An 18,595-nucleotide genomic window follows, 5' to 3' on the forward strand; every position below is an offset into this window, starting at 1 on the left:
ATAAACTCTCCATACGAGACCAAATGGTACATAAATTAACAACTATAGGTCACCGTACGGCCTTCAACAATGAACAAAGCCCAAACTGCTTAGTCAGCTATAAAAGGCCATGAAATGACAATGGAAAAACTTTCCATATGAGATCCTCCTCCTCCTCATCATCCTCATCCATCATTCATTATCAAATAATTGTCAAAACAAAATGTCGAAGTGTCTTGGTTTTAAATGGCTTCATGGTGCTTGTGGTAGTGTTACCACATTAATTGGATATGCGTCTAGAGCAGGGGAGTCGAATACTCTACTCTGCCGCTCCCTAGACCACGTTTATGTGATACCGAACGCCGAGCGGGTCAGTCTGTTTAGCCAGTACAAAGCCTCAACATGTTTAAGACCTCTACAGTGCCTCTCAGCGACAGCCAACGGTAACTATGGTTTAGTATCCTAGGCTAAACTGCAGAGGATCTTGGAGTAGCAAGGAAACGAGAGGTGCAGTGTGTAGGCCCACCGATGTGTCGATATGCTCTAACATTCATCAACCTGACCCCAGCTATGGGTAAATAATCAGCCAGGTACGGGTTGTAAGCCAGTTAAGACAACCTGTATATGAGAGATAGCTCTACACAAACTAGGTAGATCACCGCTCATCAGCCCTGCAAGGCAACTGATCTAGAGAACGGAAACCTCAATTATAAAACCCCTGATCCTCCAGGTTGGGGGTTAAGCGTGATGCTAATAACCTCATCTTATAAAACAAACGCTTATTACAGAAATCAACAAACATCATGTATCCATGGGACGACGGGCTGCACAGGTGGCAATATGATTGTGCATGGAGAAAGCCCAACTCGGGAGGCTTTGGACAGGAACCGAAATCTCACGGATGATCCAAAAAAAGACCATTCAGATTGGCGCGTAAAATGTGAAAACTATGTTCAAGGTCACAAAAACTGCGCAATTGCCATAAGAGAGATAGAAAGGTTCCATAGGAAAATTAGGCATCAGTGAATGCAGGTGGACAGAGTCAGGAAAAATAATCACACAGGATCATACCATCACAATTATACTCAGGCAGAAATGACAGCCAACATACAGAAGGAGTTGCAATCATTATGAAGAAGGAATGTACAAAGAGCTTGATAGAATGGGAACATGTAAACGAGCGATTGATCAGAGCTCGCTTTAATTCTAGCTATACCAAGACATTAATTATTCAGTGCTTCTCGTATATGCGCGATGCGGAAGAATAAATTAAAGACGCTTATTATGAAGCTCTTCAGGCTCAAAGTAGAAAAACACCACAATATCTCATTATACGAGACCAAAATGATAAAAAATTGGGTAGTAAATACAGAACATGAAAGAGCTATGGCAAAGAAGGCCATGGAGTAATGAATGTGAATGGAGAGAGACTTGCAAATATGTGTTCAACTAATGGATTAGTAATTGGAGGAACCCTATTTAAGCATAAAGACATACATAAAATAACATGGAATTCTCCACACAACAGGGACAAAAATCAGATTGACCACATCATCATATATACAGCAATTGCAAATGCATGGAGACGACCATTGCTCGATACCCGAGCATTAAGAGGAGCAGTCCCGAGCAGATGTGAACTGCAACTATCATATAGTTGTAGCTAAACTCCAACTGAAGCTGAAAAAGATACAGGACAATAACAAACCTGAGAGAACGATCATCAATGTCAAGAAATTCATATTAGAAATAGATTTCGAGCAATAAAGGGTCTTGATCAAACTGAAGACAATTCCATAGAAAAGAGATGGGGTGGGGGGGGGGGGACATCAAAGAGGTGTATCAAATCACAAAAGATCATTGGCTTCCGAAAGAGTAGCAATAAACAATAGTTGGGATAACTCCAACTTGAAGATCTAGACATAAGCACTGCCCCAACATCTAAAGAAGATGTATCAAAGGCAATTAAATCCATGAAATCGTGAAAGCCGGGCAGCAGGCATATATGGATTTCAAGCTGAACTACTGAAAGCTGACATCAACACAGCAACAGTCACCCTACATGGTCTCTTCAAAGACATATTGAGGAAAATAAAATCCCAGAAGACTGGGCAAAAGGTCTTATAATTATACTAACCAAGAAAGGTGATCTTTAGAATTGTGACAACTGGAGAGGAAAAGCGTTACTCTCAATCCCCAGTTAAGTGTTTTGCAGATTACTGTTAAACAGAATAGACTCTGAACTGGATGACAGTTTGAGACAGGAACAAGCCGGGTTAAGAAAGGGGATGGGATGTATTGATCAGATATTTGCTCTTTTAAAGAACACCATTGAGCAAAGTATAAAATGGAAGACACCTCTATATATCATCTTTATCGATTTCAAGAAAGCTTTCCACAGTTTACAAAGAGAGACTCTTTGGACAATCCGTATATTCTCCGGAATACTACAAAAGATTGTAACACTGATAAAATGTTTTTATACCAACTTTGAATGTGCTGTGATACTCTGAAAAACAAGAAAACTGTACGGTTTGAAGTCAAATCTGGGCTACGCAAAAAAAAAGATTCAAGAAATGCGACTTAAAACAACATCAAACTTAAGACTAAAAGACGAGGGAACAGAAATCCAGATACATCTACCTATCTAGGAACTGTCACAGTTCCTAGATAGGTACCGGGTTGGTGACAGAAGATCCAACACAAAAAAGATAGGCTGTATAGAGCCAAGGCAAGATCTACAGACTACGAATTCCCTGTAAATTTTTCATCATCCACACACGAATTTGTCACAGAAAAAAATATTTCTCTCAATTTCAGGTATAGAAATGTGATTTTTATTTTCTGAGACAAGTGCTTGTGACCACTTGCGGTCACCTAATGTACAGTACTTCAGTACTTTGATTTGGTTTTTTTTAAAAGGGAGGTAATAGTTCCCAGACTTTTACGGAATACCTTTGGACTTATCAATGTATTTTTAGTTCCGGGTAATACTCCAACTTAGCTGTTGACGTTTGCAAGTCCGACGAAACAATTCTTCTGACTGGAATATTAGGAGAATGACACCAACAATACCTTGAAATGAACAGTAAGGATCGTTTAACCACTAATTTTGTGTAATTAACCATAAGTTAGGTTCATAATTATGAAAGTGTTTGATTTATCTCGAACAATTTAATTTAAAAAGGGGGATTATTTTTGATCTCCCAAAAACTGTATGAGAGTGAGTATGAGAATAACTTTTCATACTAAATACAAAAAGTAGATGTTGAGACTACCTAGCATTTGTCTTTTCGGGTTTATCCATTTTCGTTAAAACAATAAATTGTGTCATTATCTAGGACCAATAGTTTAAAATAGATTTGAACAGTAAAACTGTTGAACCCATTGACTATCTTTGATCACAAACTCTTACATGTTGAACTGACCTTAGACTACTGAAATGAAGCATGTGATACCTCCCAAAGGGTTTCAGTTTTAAACAAGTTGAGTTCGCATGTTACTGTGAGTTAAAAATGTATATACCATGACCAGGGTTTCCGCTGGCGGTCGCCATTTTCGCAATTTGCAAAAAAATAATAATTGTGGCGATTAAAATTCGTCATTGGCGAAAGAATTTGGCGACAGAAATATATATATAACGATTTATTTTCCTCCATCTTGTTTATTTACTTTTTTCGAGTTTCTCGGACTTTACTCGATCATACAATACTAGGAATTCACCTTGACCTCATTAAGATTTGGACAGAAAATCAATAATCAGCTGATTGCATTTTATACCTATCGACAACAAAGGACTAATTAATAAAGGTGTTGATTGAATTGTTTGACAAAATGATATGGTTAAATAGCTTCCGGTAAATGTCACATACATAATTTATTTACCACTTTGCGACGCACGGGTAGAAAAAAAGGTAAATTTTAAACGAAAAATATATTTATGTTACTTGGCGAAAAAAATAAGAAAGTGGCGAAAAATATATTGTTTTGGCAAAAGAGGTGGCGAAAAAAATAAGTGACCCAGGGGAAACCCTGACCATGACATTGTATACCATTAACCATGTTTACATAGGTATCAGGTATGTTCGCACCCAATACACTTTCGCACCCTATACGTTCGCACCTCGCAGGTTCGCATCCAAGGTCCGTTCGCGCCAAATTTTAATTCAAATTCCAGTTGAATAATTGGAAAATCATGATTGTTGTTATAAATTGCTTTGGTGTAAGTAAAACATTCAAGATTTTAAATGAAAAACACAAAAGATAATTGTTTTTAACAGCTTGGTCCCTTTGATATGAAACAATAAAATATAGTAATACACTATTATAACCAAAACATGATAAAATTTATTCAACACACAAAAAAAAACGTATTCAGAATCTCACTTTATTTTGAATCAAGTCAATGAAACAAAATTATAGCAATACACTAACCAAAACATGATTAAGAGTTATTCAACACAAAATATAACGTTGACAGAATCCCAATTTATTTAGAAAGGATTTTTTTTTTTTTTTAACAATACACTATCATGACTATCAAAAACATGATTAAGATTTACTCAACACAAAAAAAAAAAATGCTGTCTCACTTTATTTTGAGACAATGACAAAAAAAAAAAGAAAACACTTGCCAAAACTTGATTACAAAGCTATAGTTATTAAACAGAAAACCAATTAAAATTAGGCGCGAACATTTAGGGTGCAAAAGTGAAATGGGGCGAACATGAGTGGGTGCGAACGTGAATGGGTGCAAACGGACCCTGATTTGTTTACATAAACAGTCACCTGTCATTTAAATCAATTTTATAGCAACCATGCATTATAACGGAAGCTTTGCATGAAAACAAGAGACTACTGATGCATGTATCTACACTGAGACATATATTTTAACTTCATTTGTTAAATTGTTCCTTTTGTTTGAACTGATCATGCTGATATACTGTTTATCATTAACATCACGGCACCCACATAGCACCGTCAGCCATGTCAGTAACCAAATTGAGCTTAATTAGCATCAAAATATCGGACAAATTTTCTAAATAGCTGAATAGTGACTTAGTGAATTAAAGTCTTCTTCAATACAGTCATGACAGTGTAAGTTGTTTATTTCAAGTGACATGACTAAAATATGTTTGGTTTAATTGACATACATTTACCTTCATAACCTTTATCTCTCAGTTCATTATTTTGGCAGTTAGCAGTCCAGGGAAGGTACTTAAACAAAAATCACTTCTTTGAGTGATTTTGACTGTGAAATATTTAAAATTTTCGCACAGACCTTTTCAAAATCACTGAAACAAATAATTTGAGAAGTTAAAATTTAATGACTTCGATAAGTGTTTATAACATTTATTGGATATTTTTCCTACAAGCTTGATTTTTTTATTGGTAAAAAGACCAGAATACCATTGAAAAAACAACTATCTACATGCAGAAATTGTCATTTGCTTAATATGCCTGCCAGTTTTTACAGTTTATTTGAAAATGCAAAAACTGGAATAATTTGTAGATCAGGACATAACCTTGAAGTATATCATTCTAACTCTAAAGAAAACCAACCATGCAGGTTACCTAATATTGTTGACCTTTGTCTAGAAAACACCAAAATCACTTAAATAGGTGACATGTGATAACTGAATATAAAAAATCACTAAAACAGGTGATAATGAAATCACTTGTTTAAGTAGCACCCCTGACTGGTTAGTCTTTTTTGAATTGTTTTACATCAAAATTGTCATTTCTGGGTCATTCATACATGTAGCTGTCTATGCAGTATGGGCTTTGCTCATGGTTGAAAGCCGTACTGTGACCAATAGTTATTAATTTCTGTGCAATTTGGTCTCTGGTTGAGAGTTGTCTCATTGGCAATCATACCACATCTTCTTAGTTTTATATTTAATAATTATGTCAATAAATGTAAATTCTATCATTTAGTCATTGTTAAGTGGCAATTTACAATGATTTAGATTCAAATAAGTTTTTCTATCTTGACCAAAGTGAAAAACCCTGCTTCATTAAGCACAGTCGTGACAGTATGTTTTGTTTATTAAAGATTTAATATCAACAATGAATTCACAATTTAAAGAATTTTTATCTTATTTTAAATGCTATCATTTGTTTTTATTGAAATTTGGATCACACATGAATATAAAGAGTACTAATTCTGTATAAAAACAATTAAAACTTATTATTAAATCTTTTCCATTTTCTCATAATACATTACAATTATTATACATGTACATGTACTGGCAATTGTAGATAAATTTAAATTGGGTATAAAATGTTAATAGGGATACATTTAAATAAATATTTCAACTAATTACATGTACAACTGATTTGATGCTATTAGTAAACAATTGATTTAGTATGCGACAATTTGCTTGTAAGTCAGATGGGAACAATGGGTAATTTCTAATTCCAAAAACGATACTTTATCATTTTCATATATAATCAGCATCGTTAAATATACATTTTGCATTCCATCATATATCTTTTTAAACAACTTAAGATAAGATACATGTAATATCTACTCACATTTGTCAAAATAATTAAAGTGTTTAGGCAACATGCAAGGTTTCTAGCTCAGTGGAAAAAAGACTTATTCTCAAGACCAATGAAGACCAGATATTATCAAAAACCCACATTTTGATTTTGAGATATAATAGAATTTTAACCAAATTGATAAAGGTGTTTAAAAGTTTTCAATTTGAAAAAAGAAAATAAGAAATTGATTTTAGTGATTGTCAAATTGTAAAAACAAACATTTTGTTAAAAAGTCACAAATTTTGAGAAACATCTTCTTGTGCATGTTGTGGTCCAAATACATGTAGTTTTAAACAAGTCATAATTGTGTTTTAAATTATTGGTTGCCCATCATTTATGAAAGTGCCCACCAAAATAAATAGTTGATGGTAGTCATGATTGTACTTGGAATTTAACAAAAATATGTTAATCAAGAATATATATTTTATATATCCTGTATCAATTGCTGTTGTCAAAATTTATGAAAATTGACATTCACTCACTTTGTATCAGTGGCTTTGCCTCACAAAGCCACAAAGACACTTAAAAATGAGCAAGAGTGGCTCTTACTGACATGATGATGGAAGTGTTTAACGACCTTGACTGTCTATACAGCCCTCACACAGTCGGTCCTGCTGACATACAAAATGTATCTAGTTTTCAGCCTTTTATAGCTGACTGCTGTATGGGTTTGATAATTGTTGAAAGGCGTACAGTAGACCTACATTATAGCTGTTAATTTGTGTGTCATTTGGTCTCTTGTGGAGAGTTATCTTATTGGCTATAAATTATATCAAACTACACCTTCTTTTTTATATTCTAGTTATAATTAGGGCTCCGCCTTTAGGCGGGTCGCCCTATAGTGATCAGTCTGTCTGTCCGTCCGTCCAAATCTAGAGAACCATTATGATTTCATACTTTATACTTTACATGTTTATTAACCACCACCAGAGGGCGTGTCATGATGTATGTACAACTTCCTAGGTCAAAGGTCAAGGTAAAAAAAACTTTGGTTTCAGTTGACAACCCAGTGTCCTGTGGTGAAGATCGTGTCCGCTCTACATGTATATCTTGAGAACAGTTATGATTTTAAAGTTTATACTTGACATGTATATGAACAAACACCAGAGGGTGTGTCATAATTTATGAACGACTGCCTAGGGCAAAGTTAACGGTCAAAAATTTTGGTTTCAGTTGACAACCCCATGTCCTATGGTAAAGATCGTGTCCGCTCTATATCTTGAGAACCGTTATCATTTCAAAGTTTATACTTGACATGTATATAAACCAACACCAAAGGGTGTGTCATAATTTATTTACAACTTCCTAGGTCAAAGGTCAAGGTCAAAAACTTTGATTTCAGTTGACAAACTCATGTCCTATGGTAAAGATACAATTTTTTAATGCACATTATTCACAGCGGGGCCCACAGAGATGGCTCCCATCTCAATGATATCTAGTTAATAGAGTGATTAATATAAAATTCATTGCAAAAAGAATCCTTAAATCTTTAAAACAGCTCAAACCAAAATTAACCTGAAGATCTGTTATTTGTTTTTTTATAGGAAACACTAGAAGACGGAGCAGTGATCAGTTGATACTTGATCAGTTACTGGCAAATAGGACAGTTATAAATGATGGCACAGAAGATGAATTGGTATGTTAACCAATCCTATTAACTGTTAGAAAATGTAATTTATAATGCTTTGCGTACCTGGTACATTTGCATATCATGTACGGTAAATCAATTACAGTAAATTAAAGAAATCTCATGTTTAAAAGCAGTTTTGAAACTTATGCAGGGATGAACATTTACCTAGGTTTCTTCTCAAAATTTTTTATTGTCGAGCCTGCGACTTTAGTTGCAGAAAGCTCGACATAGGGATAGTGATCTGGCGGCGGCTACCGCGGCAGCATTAGCTTACTTCTTTAAAGCTTTATATTTTAGTAGATGTAAGACCTGGATGCTTCATACTTTGTATATATAGATGCCTCATGTTACGAAGTTTCAGTCAGTCACATGTCCAATGTCCTTGACCTCATTTTCATGGTTCAGTGATCAAAGTTAAGATTTTGAGTTTCGGCCTTTTTATCTAATACTATATGCCAAAGGTCAACTATATTTGGTGTGTGGAAATATTTTATGATCTATATGTCAGTCCTGCAGGTTTTATTTGACCATGACCTCAATTTCATGGTTCATTGCACAGTGATAAGTTTTTGTGTTTTGGTCTATTTTTCTTAAACTATATATATAAGTAATAGGTCAACTATATTTGTTGTATGGAAGCATTGTTAGCTATAGATGTCTGCCTGGCATGGTTCATCTGACCTTGACCTCATTTTCATGGTTCATTGGTCTTTGTTTAGCTATCTTGGTTAATGTTAAGTTTATGTGACAGTTGAAATAAAGCTTTATACTTAGGACTATCAACATAATATCAATGATTAGTAAAAAAGGCGAGACATTTCAGTGTGTGCACTCTTGTTCAAAGAATTGACCTTTTTTTCCTTGAATGCTACGAATGTACATGATTCAGAACATATGTATATTGATTGATTGTTTGTAACACTACTTTTACACTATTGGCCTATTTTGTGGCAATCAGATTTTATACATGGAGGAAGCCCATCTAGAGAACCACAGAATCTGTCGGAAAACTAAAATTTATAATCAATTAAGATTGAAGTCAAATGCACCTGCCACATGGGGGATTCATAACCTCAGTGTTGACATGCTAGTGATACAATAGTCATATATACTGCTGAGACCATTCGACCACCAAGGCCTGTACATTACATATGCATGTATTTCACTTTAGTAATCTATAGTTTCAGAACTTCATTGTGATTTTAACAAATGCAATTGTTATTTTAGCTTTGCTATGGTTACTGCTACAGCCAATGGAGAGTTATTGTGTTCCCCTTTTTGGTCCTCTTTACTGGTGGATTTATCCTACTATTGATGTCATGGAAACCACAACTTCAATGTTACCTTAGAAAAAAGAAATGTTCTTTGCAATCAGCTGATCATATACTTGTACAGGTATTGTTACAGTCCAATTTTGATATGTTTCTTTGAATTCTCATTACTTTCATAAAAATTATGCAGCCATTAAATGACAGAAAATTCTGTAAAATGTCAAAATATACCCTTCTTTAATTTACTTGTTTAGAAATGTCTTATTTAACAACAATGTGAGTTTATGACTATTAATATATTACATCAGTAAAAATGCACCCGTTGATAAACATGTATAGAACACATTAAAGAGTGTGACTCATTCCAGAGGCACGTCTGCATATACCTTTTAATTGGAAGATACCCCGCTCTGTGGTCAAATTAAGAAATAATTCATGGAAGCCATAGATTTGTTGGAAATTTACACATGGCCTGGGCCGTGATATTCGTATTTTATCCTGAGCGTTAGCGAGGGATAAAATTAACGAATATCACGGCCCAGGCCATGTGTAAATTTACAACAAATCTATGGCTTCCATGAATTATTTCGATTCTAATAGGACAATATACCGTGTGTGTGGCTGTTCTATTTTACCCACTGTTCGATAAATGTAAAACAAATCTAATAAACCTGCATGAATGATTTCTTAACTAACCGCTAGAAAAAAATGTGATTACTTTTTTTACTTCTCAGTAAACCCAACATTTGCAATTTTAGATTTGCATTTTTTATCGTAAGCTACCGTCAAATTCACTGTTGACATGTTGTAACCAAGGAGCCGCCATGTTGACTTGCTGAAATCAGTAAATGTGCGAATATTGCAATAGAACAGAAAACAAGCAACACCTACCTCAATACTTTATTTTAATGCAATTGTATCCGAGTTTAGAAGGTAAACGCAATAGAAAAACCTTCAGCTTTGACGTTTTCATTCGTATGACGTCATGTTTTGAAATAACGTTAATGCGCAAAAATCATTACTGGAATTTCGCGGAATTTTAATTTGTTTTGTTTTTGTCCATTTTTCCGTTCTCTAATGTGTAAATTCTTTTTGTTATGCATCAGAATCAGAATAAATGTTCTGTAGGGTTTTATTCAATTGTAATTGTTAACACAGCGAAATCCACAACCGTTTACACATAGGTTACGATACATGTGGATTTACGTGGGAGGCATATTTAAACAGCCATTTGTGTACATCTTGGAGTCTGCGCTAAGTATAGATATATCGAGAATTTTATCACGGTGTTGTTTACAAAGCGAAAGAAGCACGTCATATTAGAATCAGTCATAATTATTCTGTTGCTATACATTATATTATAGAATCAATAGAAATTTTTAGAAACCATAATTAAATTTGTGCTACTTATTTTTCTTTTTTTCTGACCATTTTTTTTCAGGATGCTTTCCATAATTGTCATGTCTGTGAAATAAAAGTAATAAACTTTGCTGCTGGCATGTAAGTATCCTTGATTTATAGGTGTTCATGTAATTTAGAGTGAACTATGACGTCACAATTTAGAGTGAACTATGACGTCACAATTTAGAGTGAACTAGGACGTCACAATTTAGAGTGAACTAGGACGTCACAATTTAGAGTGAACTAGGATGTCACAATTTCCATTGAAAAAGCATACATACTGTTTGCACCTGTCCTAAGTCATGAATCTGATGTACAGTAGTTGTCGTTTGTTTATGTAATTTATACGTGTTTCTCGTTTCTTGTTTTTTTATATAGATTAGACCGTTGGTTTTCCCATTTGAATGGTTTTACACTAGTAATTTTGGGGCCCTTTATAGCTTGTTGTTCGGTGTGAGCCAAGGCTCCGTGTTGAAGGCCTTACATTGACTTATAATGGTTTACTTTTTTTAAATTGTTATTTGGATGGAGAGTTGTCTCATTGGCACTCACACCACATCTTCCGATATCTATATATAGTATGAATTCATATGATATACAAAAATATTTGATTTGACCATGTGATTTAAGAGCCTACTTTTTCAGATTTAACTGAAAGAAAAATTAAAATTTATTTCATCTAATGCATTTGTATTACTGAAACTTTTAGGATAGAATTCATCATATTTCTCACAAAAATAAAAGTATTGTTTTCTTGATCAATCACATTGAGAAATAGGTCATATTGGTCATGTTCACTTGGTTAACCTTTTAAACATTGCTGCATAAATTAAGAACAGAAATTTCTAAAAATACAAGAAAGAAAAACAGTCTACCACCCTTGATCTTTAAGTATGAAATTGAATCATATACATATATGGGTGCTGCTGAATTTCACTCATTTGTTATCAGGGACATTGTTTTTAAAGCTAAATGGCTATTTTATTAGCTACAGATATAAGATCATATACTAATACATAAAACCTAGTTCAGTTACCAGTGCTCTAGCTAGAAATCAAAAGGGGCAGGGTGCCAGTTGAGGGCAGGGCACTTTTTATGATAAGAAAAGGCACTGCTCATTTTTTGTCAACGTTTCTGTGTGTATCACAAGTTAACGAATCTCTTTTTTTTTTTACTGTATATGTTTTTTTTTTTAAATAAGGATGCTTTTCAACTATAGTCTTTATTTCATTGTTTGTGTAGTTATGAATGATATAGTACATCTTCATCAACATATTATGATTTTACAGTTTAACTTCACTCTACCCATTATCAAAGAATATGTGTGTTTTTTTTTTTTTTTATCTTTATAGGAATTATAGCTTTTAATACATCATATGATCTGAAACTGAGAGCATTACTAATTTACCAATGTTTAGAACATGGATTGCTAAAAGTATAATTATCAAGTAGAAATTGCAATATATATTTTTTAATATGTTCAAAGACAATTAATATCTTTAAGGTAACATTATTATGTTATTATATATTCAATTGGTCATTTATTCCTTTTTTTGATACTAGATAATATTTTTAGAGCAAAATTTGTAATAAGCTAAAACAGGGGAAGTAACTCCAAAATCAATTTCCACCACGTTTGAGTTAATTAAAAACTGTGCTTGTCGCTAACAAGTTGAGATGGAAGGCATTTCTGTAAAGGCATAGTTTTATTTTGATGACTTAAATTCAATTCTAAAGTCATGAAAGTCTTCATTTATATACGCTCTTCCATTGTGACTTGGAGATCAATAATGCCGACCAAAGCTAAGACCAAAGCTAAACACACTCGTTGACACATTCATCAAAAGTATGACAAAAAGATACATTGTTCTAATTAAATAACCTAGTTATTAACACCTTTGAGGTCTTTATCATTGTAATTGATTGTAATAACATGATTAACCTGGGGGCAATCACACAGGTGTCATATATATGTAATTAACTTGGAGATCAGAAATCGATGAAACAAAATTTTACCAAAACGGCACAAGATAATTTTGGAAAAAGACGTCAGGGCAGAAGGGCGCGGATGAAGGCACCCAGGGCGCGGCTGAGGGCACCCAGGGCACGGTGCCTTCTATTTTGGGCTAGCGAGACCACTGGTTACTTCAAAGGAAAAATTTCTGTCTTATTTTTTCACGTATGCAGAACAATATGTATAAAAGATTAAGAAAATAAATCCTGCAACTGTACGATCATGTTGAAAACCAAATTTAAAAAGTAACATTTGGCAGAAGGACTTAAATTTTGTTTAAAGTTTAAAATTGAAGAGCAAATTATTAACTTAAGAGAGAAATACCCTCACCTTATATTTTGTAAATATTTATTTATTTGTTCTGACAAAAGGTTAATCATATAAATACAAGTATTGACAGTTAACTAGATAAAGACGATAATGGATAGACATTTAATTTCAATAGTTAATGACTAAGAATAATATATGATGTAACAGCTGGCTAGAGTCGTCAAAAAGCTATTTGGAAAAGGGATTATATAAATCTTCATAACAAACAGTCTTGATTGATTCATGTGTGTTACTTGGTTTTCATAAAGTTTTATTGTTACTTTTATTTATAGAATTCTAATTTGATTTAAAAAATGTGTTAAACATATGAGGAACATCTACATGTATTTAGTTGGCTTTCTTCATTTACAGATCTATCTAAATTTTTGTTACCCTTAAATTGTGATGAATAATTTATAATTATTGATAAATAGTAGTGTGACATACTTTACTTTATATTTTATCAATAAATTCTTCTTCAAAGCTCAGAAATGAAAATGAACATAGATAGTCAAAAAGTCAAAACAAATGTTAAACACAGAAGTATGTTTCACTATTAGAGTTTGAATGTCAATGCTGATAGAAATATTTGATTGGCATATACATATATATGATCCTTTGATTTTTTTTTATTCTTATAAGTGTTCATTGATTTAAATAATGCTAGCTTCATATGGGCATTATTGAAGAAAAACATATTGAAAATGAGTCTTTTCCTACATAAATATACATATTCACATTAAGTTTTCGCAAAATATTGGTCAGGATTTTCTGCTATCAAATACTTTATTGTGGCCAATTGGTCAAATAGTTCCTCTTTGAGTTTCTGTATTTATACATCCTTGGGCTCCTCGTGAAGCCCCAAATGGTAAATCTAGAAAATCATTTGTTGTAAAATTTACAAAGCGCTTTTTTCATGGTTATTATTACATGTATTACAGACCAAGTGATGTTGGGTTGAGCCAACCAGTGCTGCCTGCAGATGATACCAGTTCAGAATCAAGTGAATCTAGTGACAAAGCCTTACTGGTAGAGAAAAGACAGGTAAACTAATAAATTACATTTAATTATTTTATAATGGATAATTGTTTACTCTGTATACATGGAATTGTTTAAACACCATTGATACGCTATGAATTAATTGATTATAAAAATAAGATGTTGTATGATTGTCAAAATGAGAGGATACAACTATCCACTAAATATCACAAGGACCAGGATGTAAACAAATATAGGGCACTGTTTATACAGTCTTCAACAATGAACAAAACCATTTCAGTATAGTATGCTATAAAAAGGCCTCTGTGCATGAAAAAATGTTCACCACTTCAACATTTTGTTCAAATACAGAAAAAAAATAGCTAAAAAATATAAAAGAAAAATAAACCAAATATGACAAACATCAGTTTTTCTACCAACGACTAAGACTAATTAACAGGCTTCCAACTTACTCATATAATAAGTTATAAATGCAATTTTTATTTTGTACTTTATCATATCTCCCCTGTATCTCCCCTGTTAACATCTTTAACGATCACTTTTATCCTTGTGGATTAACTACGACTGAAAATAGGAGCTGTGTGTATATTAAATATTTTACTAAAAGCATGTTCAGAGAATGTTTTTAAAAATCTTGTCACCCTGAAGAGTTACCTACCCTTCAAATTTTATTTTTATATTTTTTTTCTTTTTCTGCTGCCTTTTCTCATAGATAGAAAAGCTTTATACCTAGATCAATATATTCTTCCTGACATATAGGCAGATTGTAGATTTTTATAATGTATAACTGGAATCAAAGCTACATTGTAGCTATCATTGTGTTGACATGTATTCCAATAAGACACATGCAGAAACAGATCTGTCATGAATGGAACCATCGATATCTATACAGATATTACAAATAATACTCTTAATGAAATATTTATTTTAGAAAGGAGGTGGCCCTGTTGGTTCATGGATAGCTAAATATAATAAATTTTCAGACAGCCAGTCCTTCACCAGTTTTAAGGTTAAAAACACTGTAGTCTAGATCTCTAATGAAATTTTATTGTATCCACTGCATGGGTTAACTCCCTTGTTCTCTAATCGACATTATTTAACAACACTTTGTTTCAACTTATCTTTTTTTTTCTTTTACTAAATACATTTTTCTGTGACAGCAAGCTTTTTAATTCACTAACATACTTCAGAGCATTTTGTTTCACCCTAAATTATATCAATTAGCAAGATTATTGCTAGCAAATGCCTAATATACAATATCTTGTATGTGTATCTTTGTGTATCAAAATTTCTGTAATAATATGGATATTCTCCTACATATTAGTTTGTATATTCTGTATTGGTCTCTGTAACAGTTACACTATCTTTTTAGTTGTACTTTCTCTAACTTTTATATATTTATATGACATCTGCATATACGAATATTAAGTGTAGACACATTTGTTGAGGTATACTGTTTTCCATCAGAAGCGAAACATAGACATCCTACATTCCCTCATAAGCACAATAAACATTTAAGTTGATGATGAATAGGCAGTATCCAGAGCAAAACTTTGGAAATATTTTGGAGTATTTTTCAGATAGTCAGAATTTTTTTTCTTTTTTTTTACCAGATTTTTATTGATAGACAGACTTAGTTTTGGTTATTCAAAATAAACATCCAATTGTTTACTTTCATAAATTGTTATTTGAATGGAGAGTTGTCTCATTGGCACTCATACCACATCTTCCTATACCTATCCAAATATAATGCTTGAAATAATTCATTAAACTATTTACAATGTTCATGCTGATCTATTGACAGGGACTTGTTTAGTGGGTCATATATGGTTTTACTGTCAATTATTAAACCCTATGGAATAGCGTCCGCCATTGACAGTTAAACCCTGTCTTACTGCGGACCAACTAAAAAAGCCCCTGTTCTGACAATAAATTTTTATACGACCGCAAAAAATGTTTTCTGTCGTATATTGGTATCACGTCGGCGTCGTCAGCGTCCCCCGAAGACGGATGGTTTCTGGATAATAACTTTAGTATAAGTAAATAGAAATCAATAAAATTTTAACACAATGTTAATAACCACTAAAGGAAGCTTGGGATTTATTTTGGGGGTTTTGGTCCCTAAGGTTTAGAAATTAGGGGCCCAAAGGGCCCAAAACAAACATTTATCTAGTGCCAGGACAATAAGTTTTGTAAAGTGTTTCAATTGTTCTGAAATTGTTCCACAATGTTTAATACCATAAGTAGAAGGTTAGGATATATTTTAAGGGTTATGGGGCAAACAGTCTAGGAATAAAGGGCAAAAAAGGGGCCAAATACAAGCATTTTTGTAGTTTCAAGACAATAAATTGGAGTTATTTTTCTTTGTCTAGAATGGTTGTTGAATCACCTAAAACCAATGCTTTATGAAATCTTTGAAAATTGGAGTTATCTTTCTTTGTCCAGAATAGTAGCTGAATCAACTTAAATCAATGCTATATACAATATACAATGTAATTTTCACTTTACTACCAACTGATAAATAAAAGCAATCTTTACCATATATGCATTCAGTGATTAAAAGCACTTTGATTACCATTCTAGGGTTATGCCCCTTTACAAGTGGAAATGTTGAAGATTTTTTTAGTTTCTGTTCTCTTAACTTAAAGGGAAATCACACTATTTAAACTACTAATAACAATTCATTGAAATTTTGCGTTTAGACAGATCATACTTATTTCAATATGTTAGGCGAAAAAAAAATTGGGGTCACCGATGTTGTTTTCGAGATATGACGTCATCAAAAAGTAAAGAATTGCGTTATACCGTAATATAGAAATAGCGCTCAAAAATGCTAAAAGAAGGCAAAATTATTGAAAAACGATGTTTAACTGGTTTAACTAAAACAGTCAATTGTAACTTTTATCTTATACACCTTTATTTTTCTCAGTTTCCTTATTTTTAAGGCCTTTTTACATTTCCCGCCATTTTTAATTGCCGTTTATTATAGATTTTTCTTGAAATAAAAAAAATCTACTAATGTTTTTTCCTTCAAACTTCTGCATTAGTTGCAGTTTCAGGGGAGATTTTAAAAGCATTAATAAAAAAGGGGGGTCACCGATGTTTTAAATCCGCTACAGTGGAAATAATCTTATTATCAATTTATGGCGGGAATTCTAACTTTTTCTCTTAACGTTATAGAACGACGTTGCTAGCATAGCAGCATTTCTTGCAATACTTGGAACTATTGGGTTAAAATTATATATATATATTTTTTTTTATATAATAATATTTTTTTAAGGTATTTTTTAAAAAGAATTAATTTACGGCTTGCAGATTTAGAATCTTCTACTTCGGAAGATTGATGGTATCTGGGCTGAAAAGTAACACGTTCCATTTAGACTAGAAACAGAATAAATTCATTAACTTGTCCATTGCACCGGGAAGATTAAACCCGAAATGCCGTGTTTAAAAAGCCACAAACTCGGCACTTAAAAAAAAGCCCTCAAGGACACCGTTTTCAGAAGAAATTTAAAATTGGCTAACATTTCTGTTATTACACAACGCTCCATAATCGACACAAATTAAGTTCGAGTTCCAGTTTTATTTTGATTTCGAATATTTTTTCAAGTAAGATTTCTAGTTTAAGCTCGAGTTACACTTAGAAACTTCTTGAGTTATACTGTTAGACAGAGTAAAAATTCTGGTAAGAATTTAAATTTTGAGATCCGATGAAATTAAGAGTAGGAATGTGGTTTCTATTTTCTGTTGGTGCACCTCTTTTTGTTTGAATGTATATTCTTTTATCACATTTATCTTTCATTGTGGTAAATGCACCTATTTTTGCCAATACTGATTAATGAGGGGGGCAGGACCTTTTTCGGGACGTTGGGATCAATTGTTATTAAGCTCGGGATTTCGGGATTGACCCTTTCGGGATCCGGGATTTCTTTTTCCGATGTTCGGGATGTCAGGATTTTTTTTTAAATTGATTTCATGTTTTTAAGACCGGGATTTCGGATTCAGGACCACTCTGACCCCCCCCCCCCCCCTCATAAATGATAGTTAATTTGAAAATAAATAATTGAATTGGTGTGCCAATATTTTTTAAGCACTCTCTGATATATCATGTTGGCTATTTTTGTTTAAAGAACCAAAGAATAAAGAGGAAAAAAACTGGATGTCTTTTTCAGTCACGGTCTCCGACAATATCCCTTATCACTGTCGACAGTGATCACATTGAGTGATCTAAACTCGAACCTGCATCTGAACTTTTATTACTATTTATTATTTTTTTTACCATTGTTTTCTTGATTTTTGCAAAACTTTCAGTGGCAAATATTACATGAACATTAGCACAAAACATTTGTCTATATGAGTGGAATTTTCTTTCACCAGACGGACCATTAATGTGTTTGTTACAGTTTAGCAGTACTCTGTGAGACATGTGTATATCTCTACATAAAT

General features: G+C 33.0%; 1 protein-coding gene across 6 annotated transcripts in view; it reads left to right on the forward strand.

Annotated features, from left to right (window-relative positions):
- The first annotated feature begins 2,953 nt into the window (after window positions 1–2,953).
- LOC139501495 (polyamine-transporting ATPase 13A3-like) overlaps window positions 2,954–18,595 on the forward strand; it is a 67,152-nt gene continuing 51,510 nt past the window's right edge. For 4 of the 6 annotated variants that reach the window (XM_071290595.1, XM_071290596.1, XM_071290597.1 and 1 more), the window contains exons 1-5: window positions 2,954–3,067; window positions 8,070–8,161; window positions 9,383–9,550; window positions 10,868–10,926; window positions 14,092–14,194. In XM_071290595.1, the coding sequence (XP_071146696.1) occupies window positions 3,061–3,067; window positions 8,070–8,161; window positions 9,383–9,550; window positions 10,868–10,926; window positions 14,092–14,194 (429 nt within the window). In that variant the 5' untranslated portion in view covers window positions 2,954–3,060. Of the gene's footprint in view, window positions 3,068–8,069; window positions 8,162–9,382; window positions 9,551–10,867; window positions 10,927–14,091; window positions 14,195–15,080; window positions 15,159–18,595 lie in introns of all 6 variants that reach the window. The other 2 variants (XM_071290593.1, XM_071290594.1) reach the window with 1 other exon arrangement.

The sequence above is a fragment of the Mytilus edulis genome, chromosome 13 (genome assembly GCF_963676685.1).
Source record: "Mytilus edulis chromosome 13, xbMytEdul2.2, whole genome shotgun sequence".
Lineage (NCBI taxonomy): Eukaryota > Metazoa > Mollusca > Bivalvia > Mytilida > Mytilidae > Mytilus > Mytilus edulis.